The sequence below is a fragment of the Phyllosticta citriasiana genome (genome assembly GCF_038021145.1).
Source record: "Phyllosticta citriasiana strain CBS 120426 chromosome Unknown IWZ02scaffold_23, whole genome shotgun sequence".
NCBI lineage: Eukaryota > Fungi > Ascomycota > Dothideomycetes > Botryosphaeriales > Phyllostictaceae > Phyllosticta > Phyllosticta citriasiana.
In genome coordinates, this window is record NW_027117300.1 from 155,911 (window position 1) to 173,125 (window position 17,215).

At 56.5% G+C, this 17,215-nt stretch overlaps 8 protein-coding genes across 8 annotated transcripts; 5 read left to right on the plus strand and 3 right to left on the minus strand.

Annotated features, from left to right (window-relative positions):
• Positions 1 to 493: 493 nt before the first annotated feature.
• On the minus strand, positions 494 to 2,137 carry IWZ02DRAFT_437795 (SAC3/GANP domain protein; the record flags this gene model as incomplete). Its single annotated transcript, XM_066766660.1, has 2 exons — positions 494 to 2,031; positions 2,083 to 2,137. The coding sequence occupies 2 exons, from the start codon at positions 2,135 to 2,137 to the stop codon at positions 494 to 496; spliced, it is 1,593 nt and encodes a 530-aa protein (XP_066617629.1).
• A 255-nt stretch (positions 2,138 to 2,392) lies between these two features.
• IWZ02DRAFT_158678 (EAP30/Vps36 family-domain-containing protein) lies at positions 2,393 to 4,464 on the plus strand. The gene is made up of 3 exons (XM_066762039.1): positions 2,393 to 2,509; positions 2,569 to 2,704; positions 2,760 to 4,464. Exons 1-3 carry the CDS (start codon positions 2,409 to 2,411, stop codon positions 4,350 to 4,352), a joined length of 1,830 nt encoding a protein of 609 aa, XP_066617630.1. The 5' UTR covers positions 2,393 to 2,408; the 3' UTR covers positions 4,353 to 4,464.
• Positions 4,465 to 5,767, plus strand: IWZ02DRAFT_158679 (uncharacterized protein). The gene is made up of 2 exons (XM_066762040.1): positions 4,465 to 4,788; positions 4,851 to 5,767. The coding sequence occupies exons 1-2, from the start codon at positions 4,577 to 4,579 to the stop codon at positions 5,569 to 5,571; spliced, it is 933 nt and encodes a 310-aa protein (XP_066617631.1). The 5' UTR covers positions 4,465 to 4,576; the 3' UTR covers positions 5,572 to 5,767.
• Positions 5,768 to 7,636: 1,869 nt separating this feature from the next.
• Positions 7,637 to 8,929, plus strand: IWZ02DRAFT_495227 (uncharacterized protein; the record flags this gene model as incomplete). Its single annotated transcript, XM_066770117.1, has 2 exons — positions 7,637 to 8,610; positions 8,671 to 8,929. 2 exons carry the CDS (start codon positions 7,637 to 7,639, stop codon positions 8,927 to 8,929), a joined length of 1,233 nt encoding a protein of 410 aa, XP_066617632.1.
• A 952-nt stretch (positions 8,930 to 9,881) lies between these two features.
• On the plus strand, positions 9,882 to 11,346 carry IWZ02DRAFT_410917 (signal recognition particle receptor beta subunit-domain-containing protein). Its single transcript, XM_066765718.1, has 2 exons — positions 9,882 to 10,167; positions 10,274 to 11,346. The coding sequence occupies exons 1-2, from the start codon at positions 9,964 to 9,966 to the stop codon at positions 10,964 to 10,966; spliced, it is 897 nt and encodes a 298-aa protein (XP_066617633.1). The 5' UTR covers positions 9,882 to 9,963; the 3' UTR covers positions 10,967 to 11,346.
• Positions 11,109 to 13,153, minus strand: IWZ02DRAFT_465932 (secretory pathway gdp dissociation inhibitor). Its single transcript, XM_066768480.1, has 8 exons — positions 12,983 to 13,153; positions 12,901 to 12,925; positions 12,788 to 12,847; positions 12,705 to 12,732; positions 12,308 to 12,653; positions 11,702 to 12,253; positions 11,396 to 11,653; positions 11,109 to 11,342 (listed from the first exon to the last, which is right to left on the minus strand). Exons 1-8 carry the CDS (start codon positions 13,026 to 13,028, stop codon positions 11,251 to 11,253), a joined length of 1,407 nt encoding a protein of 468 aa, XP_066617634.1. The 5' UTR covers positions 13,029 to 13,153; the 3' UTR covers positions 11,109 to 11,250.
• Positions 13,154 to 14,556, minus strand: IWZ02DRAFT_465935 (mitochondrial 54S ribosomal protein uL29m). The gene is made up of 4 exons (XM_066768481.1): positions 14,133 to 14,556; positions 13,916 to 14,082; positions 13,646 to 13,786; positions 13,154 to 13,596 (listed from the first exon to the last, which is right to left on the minus strand). Exons 1-4 carry the CDS (start codon positions 14,470 to 14,472, stop codon positions 13,474 to 13,476), a joined length of 771 nt encoding a protein of 256 aa, XP_066617635.1. The 5' UTR covers positions 14,473 to 14,556; the 3' UTR covers positions 13,154 to 13,473.
• Positions 14,557 to 14,680: 124 nt separating this feature from the next.
• Positions 14,681 to 16,775, plus strand: IWZ02DRAFT_465937 (uncharacterized protein). The gene is made up of 4 exons (XM_066768482.1): positions 14,681 to 15,237; positions 15,297 to 15,447; positions 15,498 to 16,484; positions 16,545 to 16,775. Exons 1-4 carry the CDS (start codon positions 15,150 to 15,152, stop codon positions 16,696 to 16,698), a joined length of 1,380 nt encoding a protein of 459 aa, XP_066617636.1. The 5' UTR covers positions 14,681 to 15,149; the 3' UTR covers positions 16,699 to 16,775.
• Positions 16,776 to 17,215: the final 440 nt, after the last annotated feature.

Genomic DNA, 17,215 nt, shown 5'->3' on the forward strand with positions numbered 1-17,215 from the left:
TTCCATCGGATGAGACGACTGAATCAACCGCTCGTCTGTGCGGCCATGGACCCAGCTCCACCGTTGACGCTTTCTTCGCTCGACGACGCCCAACCTACCTAGTACCCGTACCTATTGTACATGCATCCGACGTCATACTTCAGACATTAATACTGCGACTGTTACCCCTCTCCATTTGTCACCACCATGCGCATGATGCTCGGCTGCCGCGCTTGGTTTCGGACAAAGCGAACCTCAATAAAGCCACGGCTACTCTACATGTTCCCATCTCGACGACATGCGCCACGTCGGCCCACCCATCAAACTTGATTGCGGGCCTTGACATCCGACGCACGCCTCACGCTCGCTCCTTCGCCCGCCACCCCATGGGCCAAGCCACCAAGGAACGCCCTGCGGCTGCTAGCGGCCCTGATGCGCATCCCTCTTCCCAGCTTGACCCACTTCCGCACGCTACGGTCCGAGCTGCAGAGCCGCTTTATACTATCATACTCCATCACATCTGACCCTTGAGATCGACGCGTTGGAATGCTTGCGCCTTGGCCTGTGCAAAGAGCTGTGCCGAATGCGCGCTGCTGTGGAACACGACCACGTCGTCGCTCTTTTGCTCCAAAAAGTTTTGCGCTCCCTTGTCACACACAAACTGGAGGCAGTCTTGGAAGCTCTCGAATCCCAGCTCGTCCGTGAGGAATCTGATGTCAAGGTGCGGTTTGTACCTGCCGCCGCCGTTAGCTCCTGTCATCTTGAAAGGATTGGAGACATACGCTTTGCACATGTTAGCCAGGGCCGCCAGGCGCTCACGCTCAATGAACATGTCCATCAGGTAAGCACCCATGTTGGGCGTGTCGAGGTACAGTCTGAAAAACCTGTGGTAGTTGCCCAGCGCAAGAGCAGACCGCACGTCGAGTGCGTGCTTGACTGCCGGCTGAGACTTGTCTGCAGGGGTTAAATCGGCCAGAACCTCGTTCATGTCGGTTCGATTTTGCGTGTATATGAAATAGAGAATACGATATGCCAAAAATTCCGCCGGATGGCCGCCAAGATTCAGGGCGTAGAGTGCGCGCAGCTGCGTCTGGCACTGATTATACTCACCAAGGTCGCCCTTCTCCAACGCGATGCGCGCGTGGATCTCGTAGACCGTCACGGTAAACTCATTCTTGACGTGTTGGACAGTCAGATCCTGGCGCAGCGACTTGAACTGGTCGCAAATGTACGCGTAGTTTCCTTCCTTTTTCCACTTGGTCTTGAGGTGCTCCAACGTCTTCTCCAGGACATGCAGCGGGCGGACCGTCTCGGGCTTCGGCGGGGCCGTCAGGCGAAGATATCTCTTTTCCAGGTTTTGACAAATGCCGACCACCGGTCCGTCGTTGACGTCGCTTGGCGAGTCGTCGCGCGACGAGGTGTTCCATGGACGTGGCGAGCGGGGTCCGGCCTTGTCGTTTTCGAATCTTTGTCTCCTCTTCTCCAGATCCGTCATGTACTTACTTGAGCCGTTGGTAGGGGTAATGTGGTGGCGTTTCTCCATGCGGTCGGACAGGCTGCGTACTACGGGTGAGGTGGGTTCAATGCGATCTTCAATCCTTCGTTTGTTAGTTCTCCTCCATGGTGGCAGCGACTCATCATCAGCATTGGTCATGCCCTCGGGCGATTTGCGCTTCTTGGCGAAGGGGCCGTCACAAACGTCCCCCATGGTCTTTTCGGGGGTCGCGTTGTTGTTTCTCCAGGGTGCTTTGTCAAGGTTGGCGGGCTTGGCCCGCTGTGCTAAAATGAGCTGTTGGGGCAGCGGGTGGTTATCCCAGTCGGTCGTGTACAGCGCATTTGCTTCGGTAGCCTCGGTGATGACCTTTTTGAGCGTCTTTTCTAGTTCTTCACGGGTGATGCTGGCTTCCATTGCGTCGGGGGCGAAAGAGCGCTGGACGTAGAGGCGAACAGACGGAGGCCACTTTGGGGGAGCAGAAGCACGGGGTGGAGGGGCAGAGTCGGGTTTGTCAAACGAACGACGAGCAGAGACGGCATTGTAGGCGGGCGGTGGGGCTGTTGGTCAAGTCAGCATCGTGACCAAGGGGAACGCGTTGGAGGACTTACGATTCATCGCAGGCGGAGCACCCGCGGCCGGGCGCCACGGAACCGAAGCAGACATGATGTGAAGTGCAGGCGTAGGAGTGTAACGAAGATGACAAGCCGACAGGACAGCAAGAAGCGAAGTGGACGGTGTCTTGATATCGGTGCGGGAGAGGGAGTGTGGTTGGGGAGTGATGAGGGTGGAGCGTGCCTGTTTGAAAGACTCGGTCGGCTTAGCGAACCAAACGGGCGCGCATCTTGGCGCTGACGGCACGCGCCCTGCAGTCGGTCAGGCAGGCAACTGGAAGCTCGAAGTCGAGCTCCTGCAGCTTCCCGCATCGCTTCCTTCAATGTTGCTCCACCAGCTGGACCTGACCACTGCCCTGCGTCCAGAGCTGTTGCCGGGCGAGACGCTGCTCTTTGTCCAGGATGCCGTTGGCTTGTACGAAGGGTGAGCACTGCACGCGACGCGACGTGTGCTTGGCTAACCAACCATCGTCGTGCTGCTAGAAAGTACAAGCTGCCCAACTACCAGGACGGACACGCCTACTTGACCTCGCACCGTGCTTGTTATGTCGACAACAAGGAGCCGCGCAAGCACTCTGTCGCTCTGAACCTGAAGAACGTTGAGAGACCCGAATTATACGTATGGCTCGCTCTGTTCCCACATGCTTGATCCAAAGGCTAATGGCGCAACTCAGGCCGGCTTCCTCAAGTCCTCTCCCAAGGTTACTCTATACCCCAAACCAAACAAACGTCCCAATCTGTCCTTGCGTGGTCCAGCACATTCACCAAGCTTCAGCCCGTCGTCAACACCTCCACGTCGTGGCAGTCCGCTGCGCCCAGCTCCTCCACCCCCACCAACCGCTTCCGCGACCTGGATATGTCCGATATGCTCCTTTTCCAATCCGGTTCCCTCCAACTTTGACCCCGCTGTCGCCAACGCAAATACTCCGCTCCCGCCGTGTTTGGCTTGTGGGCTGAAGCCACCGTTGGTACACCTCATCAAGGCCGCCATCGCCGCCAGCAGACAGGCTCAGCCTGAGTCTATTCCGTCGCCCGTTGCCGATCAAGAATCGTTCGCTCGTGGCTCCGCAAACAATGGCATGTCACCGAGGTCGTCAGCCTTTCAATGCCCCAGATGCACCTTTCAAAACCATCCTTCTTTGTTGAGTTGCGAAATGTGTGGCGCCTCTCTGGTGACTTCGACGGATCCGGAGCCTGAATTTTCAAGACCTAGGAGGTCAGACTCTCCCGCGCCGGTTCTCAGCGGAGCACCACCAAGCGAGGAGGGACCAGAATGCATAAAGTTTTCATTTCGAGCTGGCGGGGAAAAGATATTCTATGAGAGGTTGAAAAGCGCCCTGGTGCAGCGCAAATGGCTTCTCCAAAGCGCCCCTCCTGTGCCAAGGCCTGCAGATGATGGCGCGGCATCGGGCGGGGATTCAACTGGGCTTCCAGTGCGGAACAAGGTGGTTGGCATTGCGGGTCTGGAAAGGCGTGGCATTGAGCAGCGCAAGAACAACGAGGTCATGATTGGAAACGCTTTCGAGGACTTGGAAGCGTTGATGACTTCGGCAAAGGAAATCATTGCCTTAGCCGAACAATTTGCTGGTCAGGCAAACATCAATGGCAATGGAAACTCGGAAGCCAATGCTGTCATCTCGCAATCTGCCAACGCTCTAGGTCTTGTCACGACAAAGGACATGCTGGGCTCCGGATCGGACTCGTTGTACATTTCGGAGCTGGCCAGGAACATCGCCGAATTTCTCACAGATGACACGACTGGCATACTCCGACGCGAAGGAGGCATTATGAGTCTTGTAGATCTTTGGGCCGTCTTCAACCGAGCTCGAGGCGGAGTGGAGCTCGTCAGTCCCACAGACTTTGAGAGGGCGGCGCAAATGTGGGACAAGCTCAAACTGCCCGTCCGTCTGCGGCGGTTCAAGAGCGGACTCTTGGTCGTGCAAGGACGCGACCGCACAGACGAAAAGACTGTCGTCAGCCTTCTCGGATGGCTACAGGAGCTGCACTCGATTCCGCCCAAGACAGAGGTTGCATGGGACTGGTATCAATATGGCCAGGGAGTCACGGCACAGGAAGTGGCTGCAAAGTTTGGCTGGAGTGTCGGAGTCGCGACGGAGGAACTCGAAATGGCAGAAGAGAAGGGAGCACTATGCCGAGACCAGGGACTCGACGGGCTGCGATTCTGGGAGAACTGGCTGGTCAAGCTACCACCTGTCGAGGGTACAGATGCGCTGACCATCCACTTTCCCCAACCGGAGTATGAGTAGACCTGGGCTGGAATCTGGAGTGGACCTGGACCTCAACCGGTCGCTCGCGTATCGACGGACCAAAGGCCGATGTCGGCGCTGTGGGGCCCCAGCTCACGACTCATGCACCCGACTTCCAACTGCTACTGATTCCTCGTCTTATACTAAACTTGCGTCACTCTGCCCACGCCTCGACGTGCGGCCTCGTTCTTTCGACCTGGTTTTGGGGAGAACCTGGTGCAGTCATGAAGGAGGTACAGACGCCCTTTTCGAGTCCACCGCGCCAGCAGTCGTTCCAAACGCCTTCTACCGATGCTGCGCATGGCCCACAGAGTGGCGCCGTGCAAGCCAACTCCAGATGGAACACCCGCAACCTAGGCCTGCGGACAGGCTCAGATCTTTTGTCTGCCGCAAGTGCTGGCGGGCTGGTTGCGCCTGTCATTACCATGATTGATCGGTAAGACCCTGATTTTCAACAGTGGTTCGAAATCTGTCCTCCAACGGTACTGACATCCCCAGTGCCATCATAGAGAATGCCTCAGGCCGAAGCCCTCTTCTACAATCGCTCCGAACGTCTTTGACGACCCTCCTACTTCGACCGCAGAATTTCATCCGGTCCCGACCCTTCCTTCTCATCTTTACACTATACACGGGCACATATTTTTCCGCCAATACGCTAGACACGTTCGTCAGCACGACCACAAATGCACCAGCGTCAACCGTCACCGCAGGGCCCTCCAAATTCGCCGCAACAAGTAGCTGCAACCTCGCCCTGTGCCTCTACAAAGACAGCCAATTCACGCGCCTCTTCGGCGCCGTCAGCGCGCCAGCAGCCAAGATCCCCGTCGTCACATACGCCCTCTTCACCCTGCGCGATTCCCTGACCATCTTCGCCAGCTTCAACGTGCCGCCGCTGCTGGCGCCGCACATCCGACAGCGCGTGGACAGAGCGACGGGGACGCTCGGCTCCGCGCTGCGCAGGCACGTTGACGCGGCCAGCGCCGCGCAGTTTGCTGCGCCCGCCGCCGTCCAGGTGCTCAGCACGCCGCTGCACCTGCTCGGGCTGGACTTGTACAACAGGCCTGCGGGCTCGGTGGGGTGGGCGGAGCGCGCGGCAAAGGTCGTGCGCGAGTGGGCGCCCAGCTGTCTGGCGCGCATCGGCCGCATCGTGCCGGCGTTTGGGTTCGGCGGCGTCGTCAACATGAAGATGCGGCGGCAGCTCATGGGGCGGCTGGAGTAACTGTGGATTGGGATTCGGAACTGGTTGGTCATGACTGGCGTTTGTTCTTCTCTTCACAGTCGTACTTTTCCCGGATTTTGGATTTCTTAACGTGGGACACGGATGGCAAATGGCAACAGGCATCTAAAATGGTCATTTTTAAAAACACCAATAGAGGGGGCTCGGTTCGGTTTGGACGGACGGACGGACGGACGGATCATCATCACTTCTGGCTAAGAAGTAAGCCATTCTTTCCTATCACGCACTTGATTTATCACACCGCTGGTCTGTGGGTGGACCAGACTTTTCCTCATCTCCGCTGTCTACCGCCTCATCGTAGGGAAAGCAAGTAAGGATTGGCAATAGGAGAAGAGAGCAAGGGCAACATTTCTTCCTCCTGGACGGGATTTGGCATGTCGGCGTTGGTGGGATGGATACACTGGGACGTCAATGGTGTGCTTCTTTCGGTGTCTGACTACATGCCAGGTCGAAGGGTGAAGGGTTATTTGGTGAGCGGAGCAGTGTTGCCGTCAAGTTTGACGGTGGTTTCCAAGTGTGTGCTCGATTGGCTGGGAGACTTGGAGTGGGAGTGGGACCGGCCGGCAGTGGGAGAGATCAGGGAAGACGGCGGTCTTTTGAATACTTGCTGTTCTTTCCAGATGTAATTCCATGTCACAGTTGTTTGTTTGGCTTTAGACCCGCCTGGGCCATTTTGCTCATCTGATTTGTTTGGCACGCTGACTCTGTTCTCTACGTATTGAATCTCCACATCTACCTATCGGTTCCTCGAATCTCACGCATTTTACTGGCTTCTCCACGCATCCAACCCGCTCTGATGACTAAAGACAGGTACCTACCTCAGCACGCCAGATCAAGGTAAGTCAGCAGATTGCCCTCACAGATGACGCATTGTGGCTCTTCTATACCGTACACACGAGACAGGAAGAAGCATCACGAATCTCAGATGCAGCAGCTTCCTCAATCGCAAAGGCGGCACAGATAGCGAGCAATGAATCGCTGCGGACACTTTTCCCCCTACTCTCGGCCACCTAGCTGGCTCAGACGGCCTCCCAAACACCATCTCACAAGCCGCGCACCTCTCGTTGTTGCCGCGAGAAATCCAGTCGCTTCCATGTCTCAGCGCGCCGTCTTCCAGACTTGCCATCTCGACAAAGGCTGCGCTCACGTGCTTTGTCCGCGCTTGAGACGCCCGTCCAGCAGGCGTGTCTGGAGTTGATCGGGGAGATTGGACCGCTCGAGGTCGAGATTTTGGGTGAGCGGTTGGGAGAGCGCGGCGTCATTGCTTTCGCTGTGGTTGTTGCTCTTGATGTTCTGGTGGCAGCGAGGATGGCTTGTGGGAGGAGTTGGGGATTTGTGCGCTTGACTTTGATTTGCTCTCCAGTATCCGAAGTCTTCTTTTCCAACACCATGTGTTTCCCCAGCGATGGAATTGCTTCTCTAGTCTCCTTCAAGTTCTACCACGCATGTCGAGTATGGGTATCGACTCGACCACGCTGGTGTCTAGGGCCGCCAGACACATGCATGTTCTAGCCGTTGTGGTGTTTAAGACAGCAGACCCTGAAGAACAACGAGCGCTCCAAATACGCATCATCGGGCCTTGTCATCACCACCAAAATCCCCAGACACGCGGCTTGCCAAGCCGTCGACCTCGAGTCTTCGTCGGGGTCCACGAAGAGGGGCGATCGCCTTCTAGAACGACCTTGACACAACAGAGGCGTCCAGATTACGGCATTGCCGTCACTTCGCCCCGCAATTTGCGCGGCCGGACGCCGTTGTATTGTCCGCCTTCTTTTTTAGGATGCGTCGCAAACGACTGGTCTGGTACGCCACTGCAGCACTGCGCTGAGGAGTGAGAGGGCGTGTTGGGATTCGCTGAGGCCGGCTTTGATCAGGGTGTTTTACTGCGATGCCGCGGGCTGTTGCCATCCCTTAAAGTGGGCATTATGGCGCCTCTCGCTTTGACAACATCCTCTCGTCGTCGTCCTTTCACTACTTTCTTCCTCCCCGCGTCGTTGAGAGAAGCAGTTCATTCGCCAAGGAAGAGAAAATCGAAAAGAATCCAGCCATGATTGCCGAGAAGAAGTTGCACTGGACACAGCGCGTGGCGCTCATTCGGCACAATCTCCACGCCGCCAGTCGTACGGGCGACTTTACGTTCTTCAAGACGCTGCAGGCGCACCGGCTGCTGGAGGGGACTGACCATCTTGCGGCGCTGACGGCTGCCATTGGCGATGCGGCCGACCAGGTGCTCGCCTCGCTGGACAATTACAACTCGGTCATGGCGTACGTACACGAAGACGCCTTCAAGAACGTCTACGAGGGCGTCAAGACGGGCGTCCGCGAGCAGAATGGCAACTACGAGGACCGCCGTGCCATTTACTATGTCGATTCTGCGCAGCAAAAGGAAAAGGCAGAGAAGGCCATTGACAAGATGATCAACTCCGCCATCACCATGATCAACGCCCAGCCGAGCCACTGTCAGGAGGAGGCCGCAAACGTGTGGATCTGGGGTACGACGTTTGTTGCTGACGCCATGGAGGTCTGCCTCGCGCAGATTGACCAAATCGAGTGCTATCTTGACGACTTTATCCGGCTCGAGAACTCGTGGTCGACGGTCCAGGCGGCGGTTGGCGCTTCCATCGGCGCCATCAAGGGCATCTTCAACCTCATGGCGCCGTCCGAGGCTCCTGGCGAGGCTCAGCAGCGTTCCGAGCAGACTGAGGGTACGGTGCGGTCCATGTTGAGGAGAATGAGTACAGCCATGACGTCCGGCATGAATTCTGCCCCTGGCCGCCGACAGTCCGTCTTGTCTGTTGCCAGCAACAACAATAGCAACAGCAACATCAGCAACACCCCGACCATGGTTGTACCGCCGTCGCTGCCGCATGGTTCCATCCAGACTCCGCATCTCCCTAAGAATTTGTTCAAGCCAACTTCGCTTCGACACAGCGGCGGCTCTTTCGAGCCTATGGCGACCATTCCCCCGACTCCTGCGGCCGCCATGCTCAACACCAATCTTTTCGAGACGTCTCTAAGCAGGTATGTCGAGGAGGCTGAGAAGGATGTTTCCAGTCCATGTTCGCAGCTAACAGGCAGCAGGCCCGCTTCCAGCGTCGACCAAAACTTCTCCGTCGGCGAAGACGTGCCGCCCATCCCCGCCAACTTCCGCAACGCTGGCACTTCATCGATGACCACGCCGGCAATGGCAGTCACGGCGCCCTCAAACGTACCGCGCACTTTTTCTCCCCCGATGGACCCGGCCAGCGCTCCGTCCGGTTCGCCCAGCAGTGGCAACCGGCCCCGCAGCTCCAACGTCAGCGAACCCCGGCCGCCCTTCGACGACATGCTCTTCATGTAAGGTCTTTCTTCCAAGCTCTTGCTCCTCTAACGTCGCTGGCGGGTTCGGCTGACGCGAAGACGGCATGTACAGGACTCAGGACGATCCGCTTGCGCCACAGGAGCACGATGGGGACACGCCGATGACGGATTCGCCGGCGAGCAGTGGTGGTGGCATCGGGTTGAACAATGGGCTGTTTAGGCGGCTGTCGACGGTGAGTGGGTTCTCATCGGGGAGGACAGCGGTCGCGCACTAGCAGAAGTATTGTTCATTCTCCAAGGACAACAAAGTCGTTCATTTACATCTCGCAAGCGTAATAGTGTGTTGGGAGGATTGGCCTGCTTGGATGAGATGGTTGTGCTGGGAGAATTCGTGTCTGCTTTTTGGGATGGTCAGTAGTGGACAAAATATCTATATTCTGTCAGCCGATTTCCTCACGTAACAAACCGTTTCAATGGAATCATGTAACTAAACAAAATCCAAAATGAGAGTTGAGTCGTGTTCTGCATCTTGTGAAGCTTCGCTCGGCCCGGCAGTCTCAATTCCCTTGCCGACCGCAATCCAGGAGCAGCCAACTGGAGTAAAAGATTTGAAAGCCGTTTTGCACATGTCATTCTTTTCAATCGGCTTTCGCTGTTCATGTTCAATAAAAGCAGCCAGCCACAGAAGAATTGACCCTGTCGTTCGTTACTGAGTTTGCCGGCGGAATCCAAGATGGCTGTAGCGCATTGGGCGGTTAGTTCGATCAAGTCAAACGGCGGATCATCATCATAGTTGCCAGATTTTTGGAAGGCAAACACCAGAAGTAAGATGATTGTCGTGAGATTCAAAGACGATGGTGTTGAGAGGTTGAGAGGAGGAGGTGGGTTTCGGCCCGCAGCGTCTTCGCCGAAGGGCATGGGCTGACGCGGAGAGGGAGCTTCCGCCCGCCTAGGTAGCCCTACCGCAGGTACCGACGACCATCAGGGTTTCTGCTCCGACAGCGCGGCCACAACTGAGGTCACATCACAAGCCAACCAACCAAACTTCAACACCACCACCAAGAAATTATCACCATGGTGGCCTGGCATGAGCCGGACAGCTGGGTGACCAAGCTGTTTGGCGCCCACCTCAGCACCTTTCTCATCACCCTCGTCGTCGCCCTAGGTTTCCCGGTCCTGCTCCACCTGTACCTCTACCGCCAAAAGACGCCTGCCAGTCCGCCAGCATTTGTGCTGGTTGGGCCCAGCGGCGCTGGGAAAACCACGCTGGTCACATCGGTATGATAGGCCCATCTTGTCCATTTCCTTTGGAAAACCGAGAGCCACTGGCACTTCAACACCAGAGCTGTCCTGATCAAAGAGCCACCAATTAACAGCTTTACAGCTCGAGACCGGGCGCCCGCGCGACACCCACCCCACCCAAACACCGCACAAGACGACTCTCGCCCTCCACCCAGACTACACGCCCTTCAGCGCGCGCTTCCGCAGCGTCAATGACCCAACCAACGACCGCAACCGGCGGCTGGCGCTGCACGACACGCCAGGACACGGCAAGCTGCGAGCACGCACCCTACAAGCCTCGACCTTCAGCAGCGTGCCCAACCTCGCCGGCGTCGTCTACATGGTCGACGCGGCGGCCATCGCCAACAGCGGCGGCGCCGGGTCCGCCCTCAGCGACGCCGCCGAGTACCTGCACGACGTGCTGCTGGTGCTGCAGCGCCGCTACACGGGCAACAAGACGAGCCGCCCGCCGCGGCCGACGCCCGTCCTCGTTGCTGCGAATAAGATGGACCTCTTCACCGCGCTGCCGGCGCAGCTGGTGCGCGCGCAGCTCGAGGCCGAGATTGAAAAGGTGCGCGTTGCGAGGGCAAAGGGCGTTATGGACGTGGCCTACAATGAGGAGCAGGGCGATGGCGGTGAGGACAAGGAGTGGTTGGGCTTTGGAGGCGAGGGCAAGTTCGACTTCAAGCAAATGGAGGAGATGAACGTGCCAGTCGAGGTGATCGGAGGCAGTGTGAGCGGGGAGGAGGGTCCAGGAGTTGACGCGTGGTGGGAGTGGATCGCGCAACAAATGTAAAAAGGGGTCATGTGCAATGTACAGGAATAGAGAAGGGGGCGGTGGGACCTTTACGCGCATGGCGCTCTAATTCTATCCGAGATGGACATGTACAAACGAAATGATCATCAGATGTGTGGAATCAAAAAAAAAAAAAAAAAAAGACTTGAGTTTTTGCTCTCTTGCCTATTACAATGCGACAAGTTTGGTGAATTCAACTAGGGAAAAAACTGAAAATATTCCTTGCTCCGTGGTGGCCATCCCAATGCCTTTCTATCCGAACCAATCCCCCATTCGTGGCACTTTTACTCTTCGGCAACCAGCTTCTGCTCATCCCTGAGACCCTCAACCTTCAGCTCTTGACCCTCTGCGCGACGGTAAATGTCCTTGATGTCGTCTGTGTTGATAACTTAGCAGGTCGCTCCCGGTGGCATTTGTGTACAAACTCACCTGTCGTGGTCTCAAAGTGGCTGGTTGCGTCGTAGCTCTTGGAGATGAAGATGTTGTCCTTGGCGCCGTCCTCAATGGGCTCGTACAGGGGAATGGGAGGACCCATAAACTTCTCCTCAATCTTGCCGAGACGCTCGAAGCCGGGCTCCAGCTCGAGGTGGTGGTTGCTGTCACCCTCGGCGATTGTGCTGACAATGGCAATGTAGTAGCCCTTAGGGCAGACGTTGTGTGCCGAAGAGACAACGGCAATGTAAATGTCTAGACGTGGTCAGAGTTGAGCATTGCCATCTGGACATAATAACTTACCGTTCTTGCGGCCAACCTGGCTCTGGGGAATGATGAGTTGGAGCGAGTCCGAGTTGTCCGTGCCCGGAATGGGGTGGTTGAGAATGCAAATGGCCTTCAACAGGTGGCCAGTGGGCTTCACCTTGTCGGCAAAGTAGCTGGGGTCCGCCAAAATCTTCTTGCACTTGGTGGTGAACTTCATGGCCTCGCCAGGCGCATCCCTCTCCTTCATGGTGGCCTTGATGCCAGAGACCTTGCCGCCCTCATACAGGATCTCGTCAACGTCGGCGTTGAGCATGTAGGTACCTCCGTAAATGGCAGACAGACGAGCAAATCCCTGGGGGAGCTCGCCAAGACCGTAAAGCGGGTAGATGTACGGCGACTTTCCGTAACGCGCAACGGAGTTGACGTAAAGCCTGATGCGCTCAATCGTTTCAATGGCCCTTCCAGAGGCTCCAATGTACTCGTCGTTCTGGTAGAGGGCCATCGAGTGGCCGATAAAGTCTTGAGTGGAAGGCTCCAGGCCGAACTTCTCATAGACCTCCCTCATGGTTGCAGTGTTGAGGTTCAAACCTATAAGCTTGTCTCAGACTCTGGTCAATGCGCCGTATAGGAGGTGAAACTAACCCTTGTGCGTGGCTGGGTCGTCCTCCTTGAACGAGCCAACCCACTCGAGGAAGCTCCTCGCCCGCCTCTTCTCGAAAAGACCCATCAGAGGAGACCTCAGGGCCTCACCGGCATCAGAGGGCACCCTGGCAACAGTCGCCTTAGCGCCCTTGCCCTGCTGCACGAAGCTGCCAGCAATCTGCTTGAACTCGAGGTATCTGGTGACGTCGGTCGAGACGAGAATGTTGGTGAGCTCCCCGCTGGACATGAGGAGCTTGGGGACGAGGTCAATGTTCCAGTCGTTCGCGCGGCCGTACTTCTTCCACGGCTCCTCGCCCTGATTGTAGTTGCCATACTTCTTGAACATCTATCCATGTGTGAGCGATTGCCGGGAAAGCGGGAAGTAGGTCTGACATACAGTCTCAATGTTCAGAGAAGCAGCCTCCCTGCTGGGGCGTTAGCAAAAGGCACCCTGGTGTTCAATTCAGGGATGCCGCGTACCCGCCATAGTGGTCATTCCTGTCCATGTGCAGGACCTTCTTGCCCTTGACACTCAACACTCTGGGGACAACGTTAGCTCGCGGCCATGGGCTAGAGGCTCCGTAGCATCGTACCCAGAGAGAACACATTCGGTAAGACCTGGGTGGTCGTATTAGCTCGCGATTGCTCGCGGAGAGGGAGCGGCGGGGTAGTTACCGGTGCCAAGGACAACGACATCGTACTCGGGGGCGACTTCTTCCATGATGACGGCGGTGGTGGTCGTGAGGTGGACTTTGTTTCTGGAACAAGAAGACGAGGGAACCGTAGGCAAAATATAGGAGAGGGGACGGAGAGGACGGTGCTCAGATGGTCGTTTTGAGGAGGGGGTCGCGCGGTGACCTGAAGCTTGAGCCACCGCCTTTAGATTGCCACGAGTCGCGCCCCGCCAAGACTCCCTAGCTACCTATGTACATACAACGTTCGGGTCCCCGGGAGGGGCCGCGCTTGGTCTCCATCGACAACTCGCCTGCTCAACTCACAATCAACTGTTCCCTCGTCTGGTATACTTTGCTACACTAACTCGTCATGCAAATTTGAAGCCCACTCCAATCCCTTGGCCCAGAAGACTTCCCTTTTTGGCTCTCGCAGCAGATCACTTCATTAGGCCTCCGCACGGGCGACCATCATTTGTGACCCTTATTGCCTCCTCATGCCGACGGAGGCGGGGGCTTCGAGGTTGAGTCTTGACTTGTTTCTGCCGGAGACTGAGCACTTGTAGTTGGGCTTGTTTCCTCGAATGTCTCTTCCGCCAACGCGTCCTCATATCCATCCTGATGCTGGTCAGCTCCAAATTCGCACGGAACATGGTCGATTACCCACCTCAACAACCTGAGGATTGTATGCTTCGCCCCGACCAGACAAGTCGACCTCGGGATCATCCAAGGCTACCTGTCTGGCATTTTCCCATGCATACCAACGCTCGATCAGCGTATGCCTAATTGCTTTCATGGTGTCTTTGACCTGCGCGACACGAGAGCTATTAGCGCATTGATCATTTTCGCAGTGAGCATGACAGGAGCTCGTGCCAATCAACGCTGGACTATGGCATTTTCGTAATATTCTCCGCCAATGTGCCGCAAGTTGGCTTACCGTTTTGTCTCTCTGTTCTGCCTCGTAGTCGCCATAACCGGCTTCGATGCGTTTCCTTTCGTAGGCCTCAGTTGCTAACCGGTTGCGCTCCTTGACGCATGTCCACCATAACCGGTGCAAATCTTCCCAGGACTTTTGTCGTAATTCGGGCATCGTCCACGAACGGCCTGCACCCAGAATCAGCACCGCGATTTCAACTCGGAAATGTAGTTCTCACCATGAGAAGCATCCTCCTCTGGTGTTGCCAGCAATCTCCTCTCCGAATTGAAGAATTGCCAAAGACCGTGTTCCTCGCTGACTTCGTGCGACGAGCGAGGAATCTTCCATCTAGGAACGGGCAAGTCCTTCAACCTGACTGATAGTCTTTGGCGGCGTCGAAGACCTGTGCTTCTCAAGGCAGAGACTCCCCGGTCCTTGTTCGCGTCTCCTCTCCATCTTTGTTGGGTGATTGGACATGGTGTAACGGCGCCGGGAAATCGAGCAAAGGACGGGGGGAGCGGCTCGTGGGCGACGTGCCGGGCATTCAGAGATGCTCGCGAGAGGGCGCGGGCATTCATGGCGACGGTAGCACGTCGGTCGGCGTGCGCGGGGCGTCAATTGGGCGGTGGGTGCTGTCGGTGATGGTGTTGGCTTGCATCAAGTGCAGCGGCGGATTTTCGCGGCCGTGATGTGGCAGCTGCAAGGGTCCCCCATAGCAAAGTCTTGGCCGCTTTCCCGCCGCCAAAGCTTACGCCTTGCGGCCACCACTCGTTTCAAGCCGAAACCCAAGACCAAAGAACCCAAGCCCATGATCGCGCAACAGCGTCAAGCAAACAAGCCCACCCCACAAACCCTCGCGCACGTCTCCCGGTGTTTGCTTCAAGAGTCCCAGACCACTTCGCTGTCCTCGACACAGTCACACCTTCACTCGCTACCATGCATCGGCCAGGTCGGTACCCTTGGTTCACCAACATCATCCTCCTCGACGCTGTATCGCCTTGCCAGCTGTGTCTCCACCACAAACGGGCGCAGGGTGTGCAGCCGCCTATCGCTCAGCGCGTCTTCAGTCTGGGGCATGGGGGCCTGTCGATAAACAATACTTGGCTCTGGCTGTGCCCCAAGTCGCGACGACTCCCCCGTTGCCCCAGACCAAGCTCGTGAACCCAGCCGCCCTTTTGATCAATTTCACGATACCTTTGGCAGTGGACATCTGCTAACCTTAGCTACAGGAGCTGGGCCGCAGCAACTTCGAAATATGCCCGGGACCATGTTCCCAGCGCAACAAACGGGAGCAGGCCGCGGGACCCCAATGCAATCCTCCCGGCTACAAGGCGCCAAGCTCGGTATTCCGCTATGCATCTCCTACGCCTCTCGAATCGGCTCGCTGACAAGTACATGGTAGGCAATGGGTCAGGATGGAGCTTCAACGGGCCCATGGGCGGCGCACCAGGTCTCTCGGCAGTGCAGACGCGGACACCCAACGCAGCAGGATTATCCAGCTTTGCGCAGACGATAGGTGGTGGCTCCCAGGCCAACACCCCACTGGATCCCTCGTAAGACTGGTTTTAGCAATGCCAGACTGGAGCACTAATCGCTTTCACAGCGAGTTTCCTTCGCTCTCCGGAACTCCTCAAACGCAGCACCAAAACAACCAGTCCCAAGCTTTGTGGTCGAATCCCAGCATACGCAGTGCCCAGCACACTCCAGTTCAGCGACCACACGGGCAAGGAGCGACTCCCGCGCCCCCATCTGCACAAGCAACCCGGTCTCACCAGGACCACCAACCGCAACCCCAGGACGACACCTCCTCGGCGCATTCCCAATTTGGCGGAGGATTGGATGATTATCTCTACGGTGGTCAAGGAGGTGTGGGCCAACTTTCGGGAGCACCTCAACAACAACAAGTCAACATTGAAGAGTTTCCTCCGCTGGGAGGCAATGGATCTGGTGAGGTTGGTCAAGATCGACGGACAGGCATGATTCAAAATGCTGCGTTTGGAGGAGCTGCAAACACTGGTGGATTCGGTGGCAACGTGCAACAGGGACGAAACGGGGTCTCAAGTCCCGCGGATGGTCAGCACGAGGCGGTCGGTGACAGATTGGGCGGAGCAGTCTTGCGCGATGAGAGGGTGGCGGCGGCGGAAAGGAGAGCACGAGAGGCAAGCACTGTTTCTTACAGCAGTCAGCAGCCCGTTCAACCACCCTCCAAGGCAAACTCGGTGCAACATCTCGATCAACCACGGCTTTCACAGATGAACGAAATCGACCGCTTCGGCCTTCCTGGCCTTTTGGCAATGATACCACCAGACAGCCTGGATCACTCGAGTCTTGCTGTTGGTCAGGACCTGACCGTTTTGGGTCTCGACCTCAACCGCCCAGATAACTCGCCTCTCTATCCGACATTTGGCTCTCCTTTCGCAGATGCTGCGTCCCGACCTGTCGTCCCGGATTTCGCTCTTCCCGCGGCGTACACCGTGACCAATGTCCCGCCACTCCACACCAAAATCACAAGCTTTTCAGATGAGACTCTTTTTGCCGTCTTCTACCAGAACCCGAGGGATGTCATCCAGGAAGTCGCGGCTCAAGAGCTGTAAGTGGAAAATTCGGTTATGCCTGCGCTTCTCCAACGCTTATACTAATTTGGCTCAAGGTGGAACCGTGATTGGCGCTGGCACAAGGAGCTCCGCCAGTGGATGATGAAAGATGCAAACTTCCCCCAGCCTCAGCGTCTCAGCGATAAGCAAGAACGAGGATGTTATATCTTCTTCGACGTTAACAACTGGAGAAGAGAAAGGGTAAGTTGATGATGCCCCGGACAATTTCGCGAGTTTTTGTGTCACTAACAGTTTTCCTCAACAGAGGGAATTGCTGCTCGATTACGAACATCTTGATCAAAGATTCGGTGCAATGCAGCCCACAACTGCGCTATGAGCGGGCCAGCGTTTGCTCAGTTCCAGGCCGCCTGGATTCTGGATGCAATTCGAACACCATTTACTGTGGAATGACGACTGGGGAATTCACCGACGTCGCTTCGCTTGGATTGCTGACCCTGAGCCAGCTTCCAGTGATGGACGTACAACTTGATGTGGGAGCGACGAAGGAACGATGGATTGCTTCAACGGCGGAGAGAATAATTAAATGCCCCTCAGAGCGAGGGCAAACTGCAACTTGTCCATGCTTCAAAGGCACACTGCACTGTTTCACATCTTGAGTGACCGTGGTGCTGATCAAGTGGCCTGGTTGGGATCGAAAGCGAAGCTTTTGAGCCTCAAACACTAAAACATCCGAGGACATAAGCCTCCTACTTCTCCACACGATTAC

What these genes read in the sequence shown, in the direction of transcription:
- IWZ02DRAFT_465937 (XM_066768482.1), top strand. Translation starts at nt 15,150, where the DNA reads ATGCCCGGGACCATGTTCCCAGCGCAACAAACGGGAGCAGGCCGCGGG. An exon ending in GCTACAAGGCGCCAAGCTCG is followed by an intron (nt 15,238 to 15,296) that starts GTATTCCGCTAT and finishes AGTACATGGTAG; the next exon opens with GCAATGGGTCAGGATGGAGC. An exon ending in GAAGTCGCGGCTCAAGAGCT is followed by an intron (nt 16,485 to 16,544) that starts GTAAGTGGAAAA and finishes ATTTGGCTCAAG; the next exon opens with GTGGAACCGTGATTGGCGCT.
- IWZ02DRAFT_465935 (XM_066768481.1), bottom strand. Translation starts at nt 14,472, where the DNA reads ATGAATGCCCGCGCCCTCTCGCGAGCATCTCTGAATGCCCGGCACGTC. An exon ending in CAGAACAGAGAGACAAAACG is followed by an intron (nt 13,787 to 13,915) that starts GTAAGCCAACTT and finishes CGTGTCGCGCAG; the next exon opens with GTCAAAGACACCATGAAAGC. An exon ending in ACAATCCTCAGGTTGTTGAG is followed by an intron (nt 13,597 to 13,645) that starts GTGGGTAATCGA and finishes GACCAGCATCAG; the next exon opens with GATGGATATGAGGACGCGTT.
- IWZ02DRAFT_410917 (XM_066765718.1), top strand. Translation starts at nt 9,964, where the DNA reads ATGGTGGCCTGGCATGAGCCGGACAGCTGGGTGACCAAGCTGTTTGGC. An exon ending in AAACCACGCTGGTCACATCG is followed by an intron (nt 10,168 to 10,273) that starts GTATGATAGGCC and finishes ACAGCTTTACAG; the next exon opens with CTCGAGACCGGGCGCCCGCG.
- IWZ02DRAFT_158678 (XM_066762039.1), top strand. Translation starts at nt 2,409, where the DNA reads ATGTTGCTCCACCAGCTGGACCTGACCACTGCCCTGCGTCCAGAGCTG. An exon ending in GCCGTTGGCTTGTACGAAGG is followed by an intron (nt 2,510 to 2,568) that starts GTGAGCACTGCA and finishes TCGTGCTGCTAG; the next exon opens with AAAGTACAAGCTGCCCAACT. An exon ending in TTGAGAGACCCGAATTATAC is followed by an intron (nt 2,705 to 2,759) that starts GTATGGCTCGCT and finishes GGCGCAACTCAG; the next exon opens with GCCGGCTTCCTCAAGTCCTC.
- IWZ02DRAFT_158679 (XM_066762040.1), top strand. Translation starts at nt 4,577, where the DNA reads ATGAAGGAGGTACAGACGCCCTTTTCGAGTCCACCGCGCCAGCAGTCG. An exon ending in GTCATTACCATGATTGATCG is followed by an intron (nt 4,789 to 4,850) that starts GTAAGACCCTGA and finishes TGACATCCCCAG; the next exon opens with TGCCATCATAGAGAATGCCT.
- IWZ02DRAFT_465932 (XM_066768480.1), bottom strand. Translation starts at nt 13,028, where the DNA reads ATGGAAGAAGTCGCCCCCGAGTACGATGTCGTTGTCCTTGGCACCG. An exon ending in AGGAATGACCACTATGGCGG is followed by an intron (nt 12,733 to 12,787) that starts GTACGCGGCATC and finishes ACGCCCCAGCAG; the next exon opens with GGAGGCTGCTTCTCTGAACA. An exon ending in CCAGGTTGGCCGCAAGAACG is followed by an intron (nt 11,654 to 11,701) that starts GTAAGTTATTAT and finishes GACCACGTCTAG; the next exon opens with ACATTTACATTGCCGTTGTC.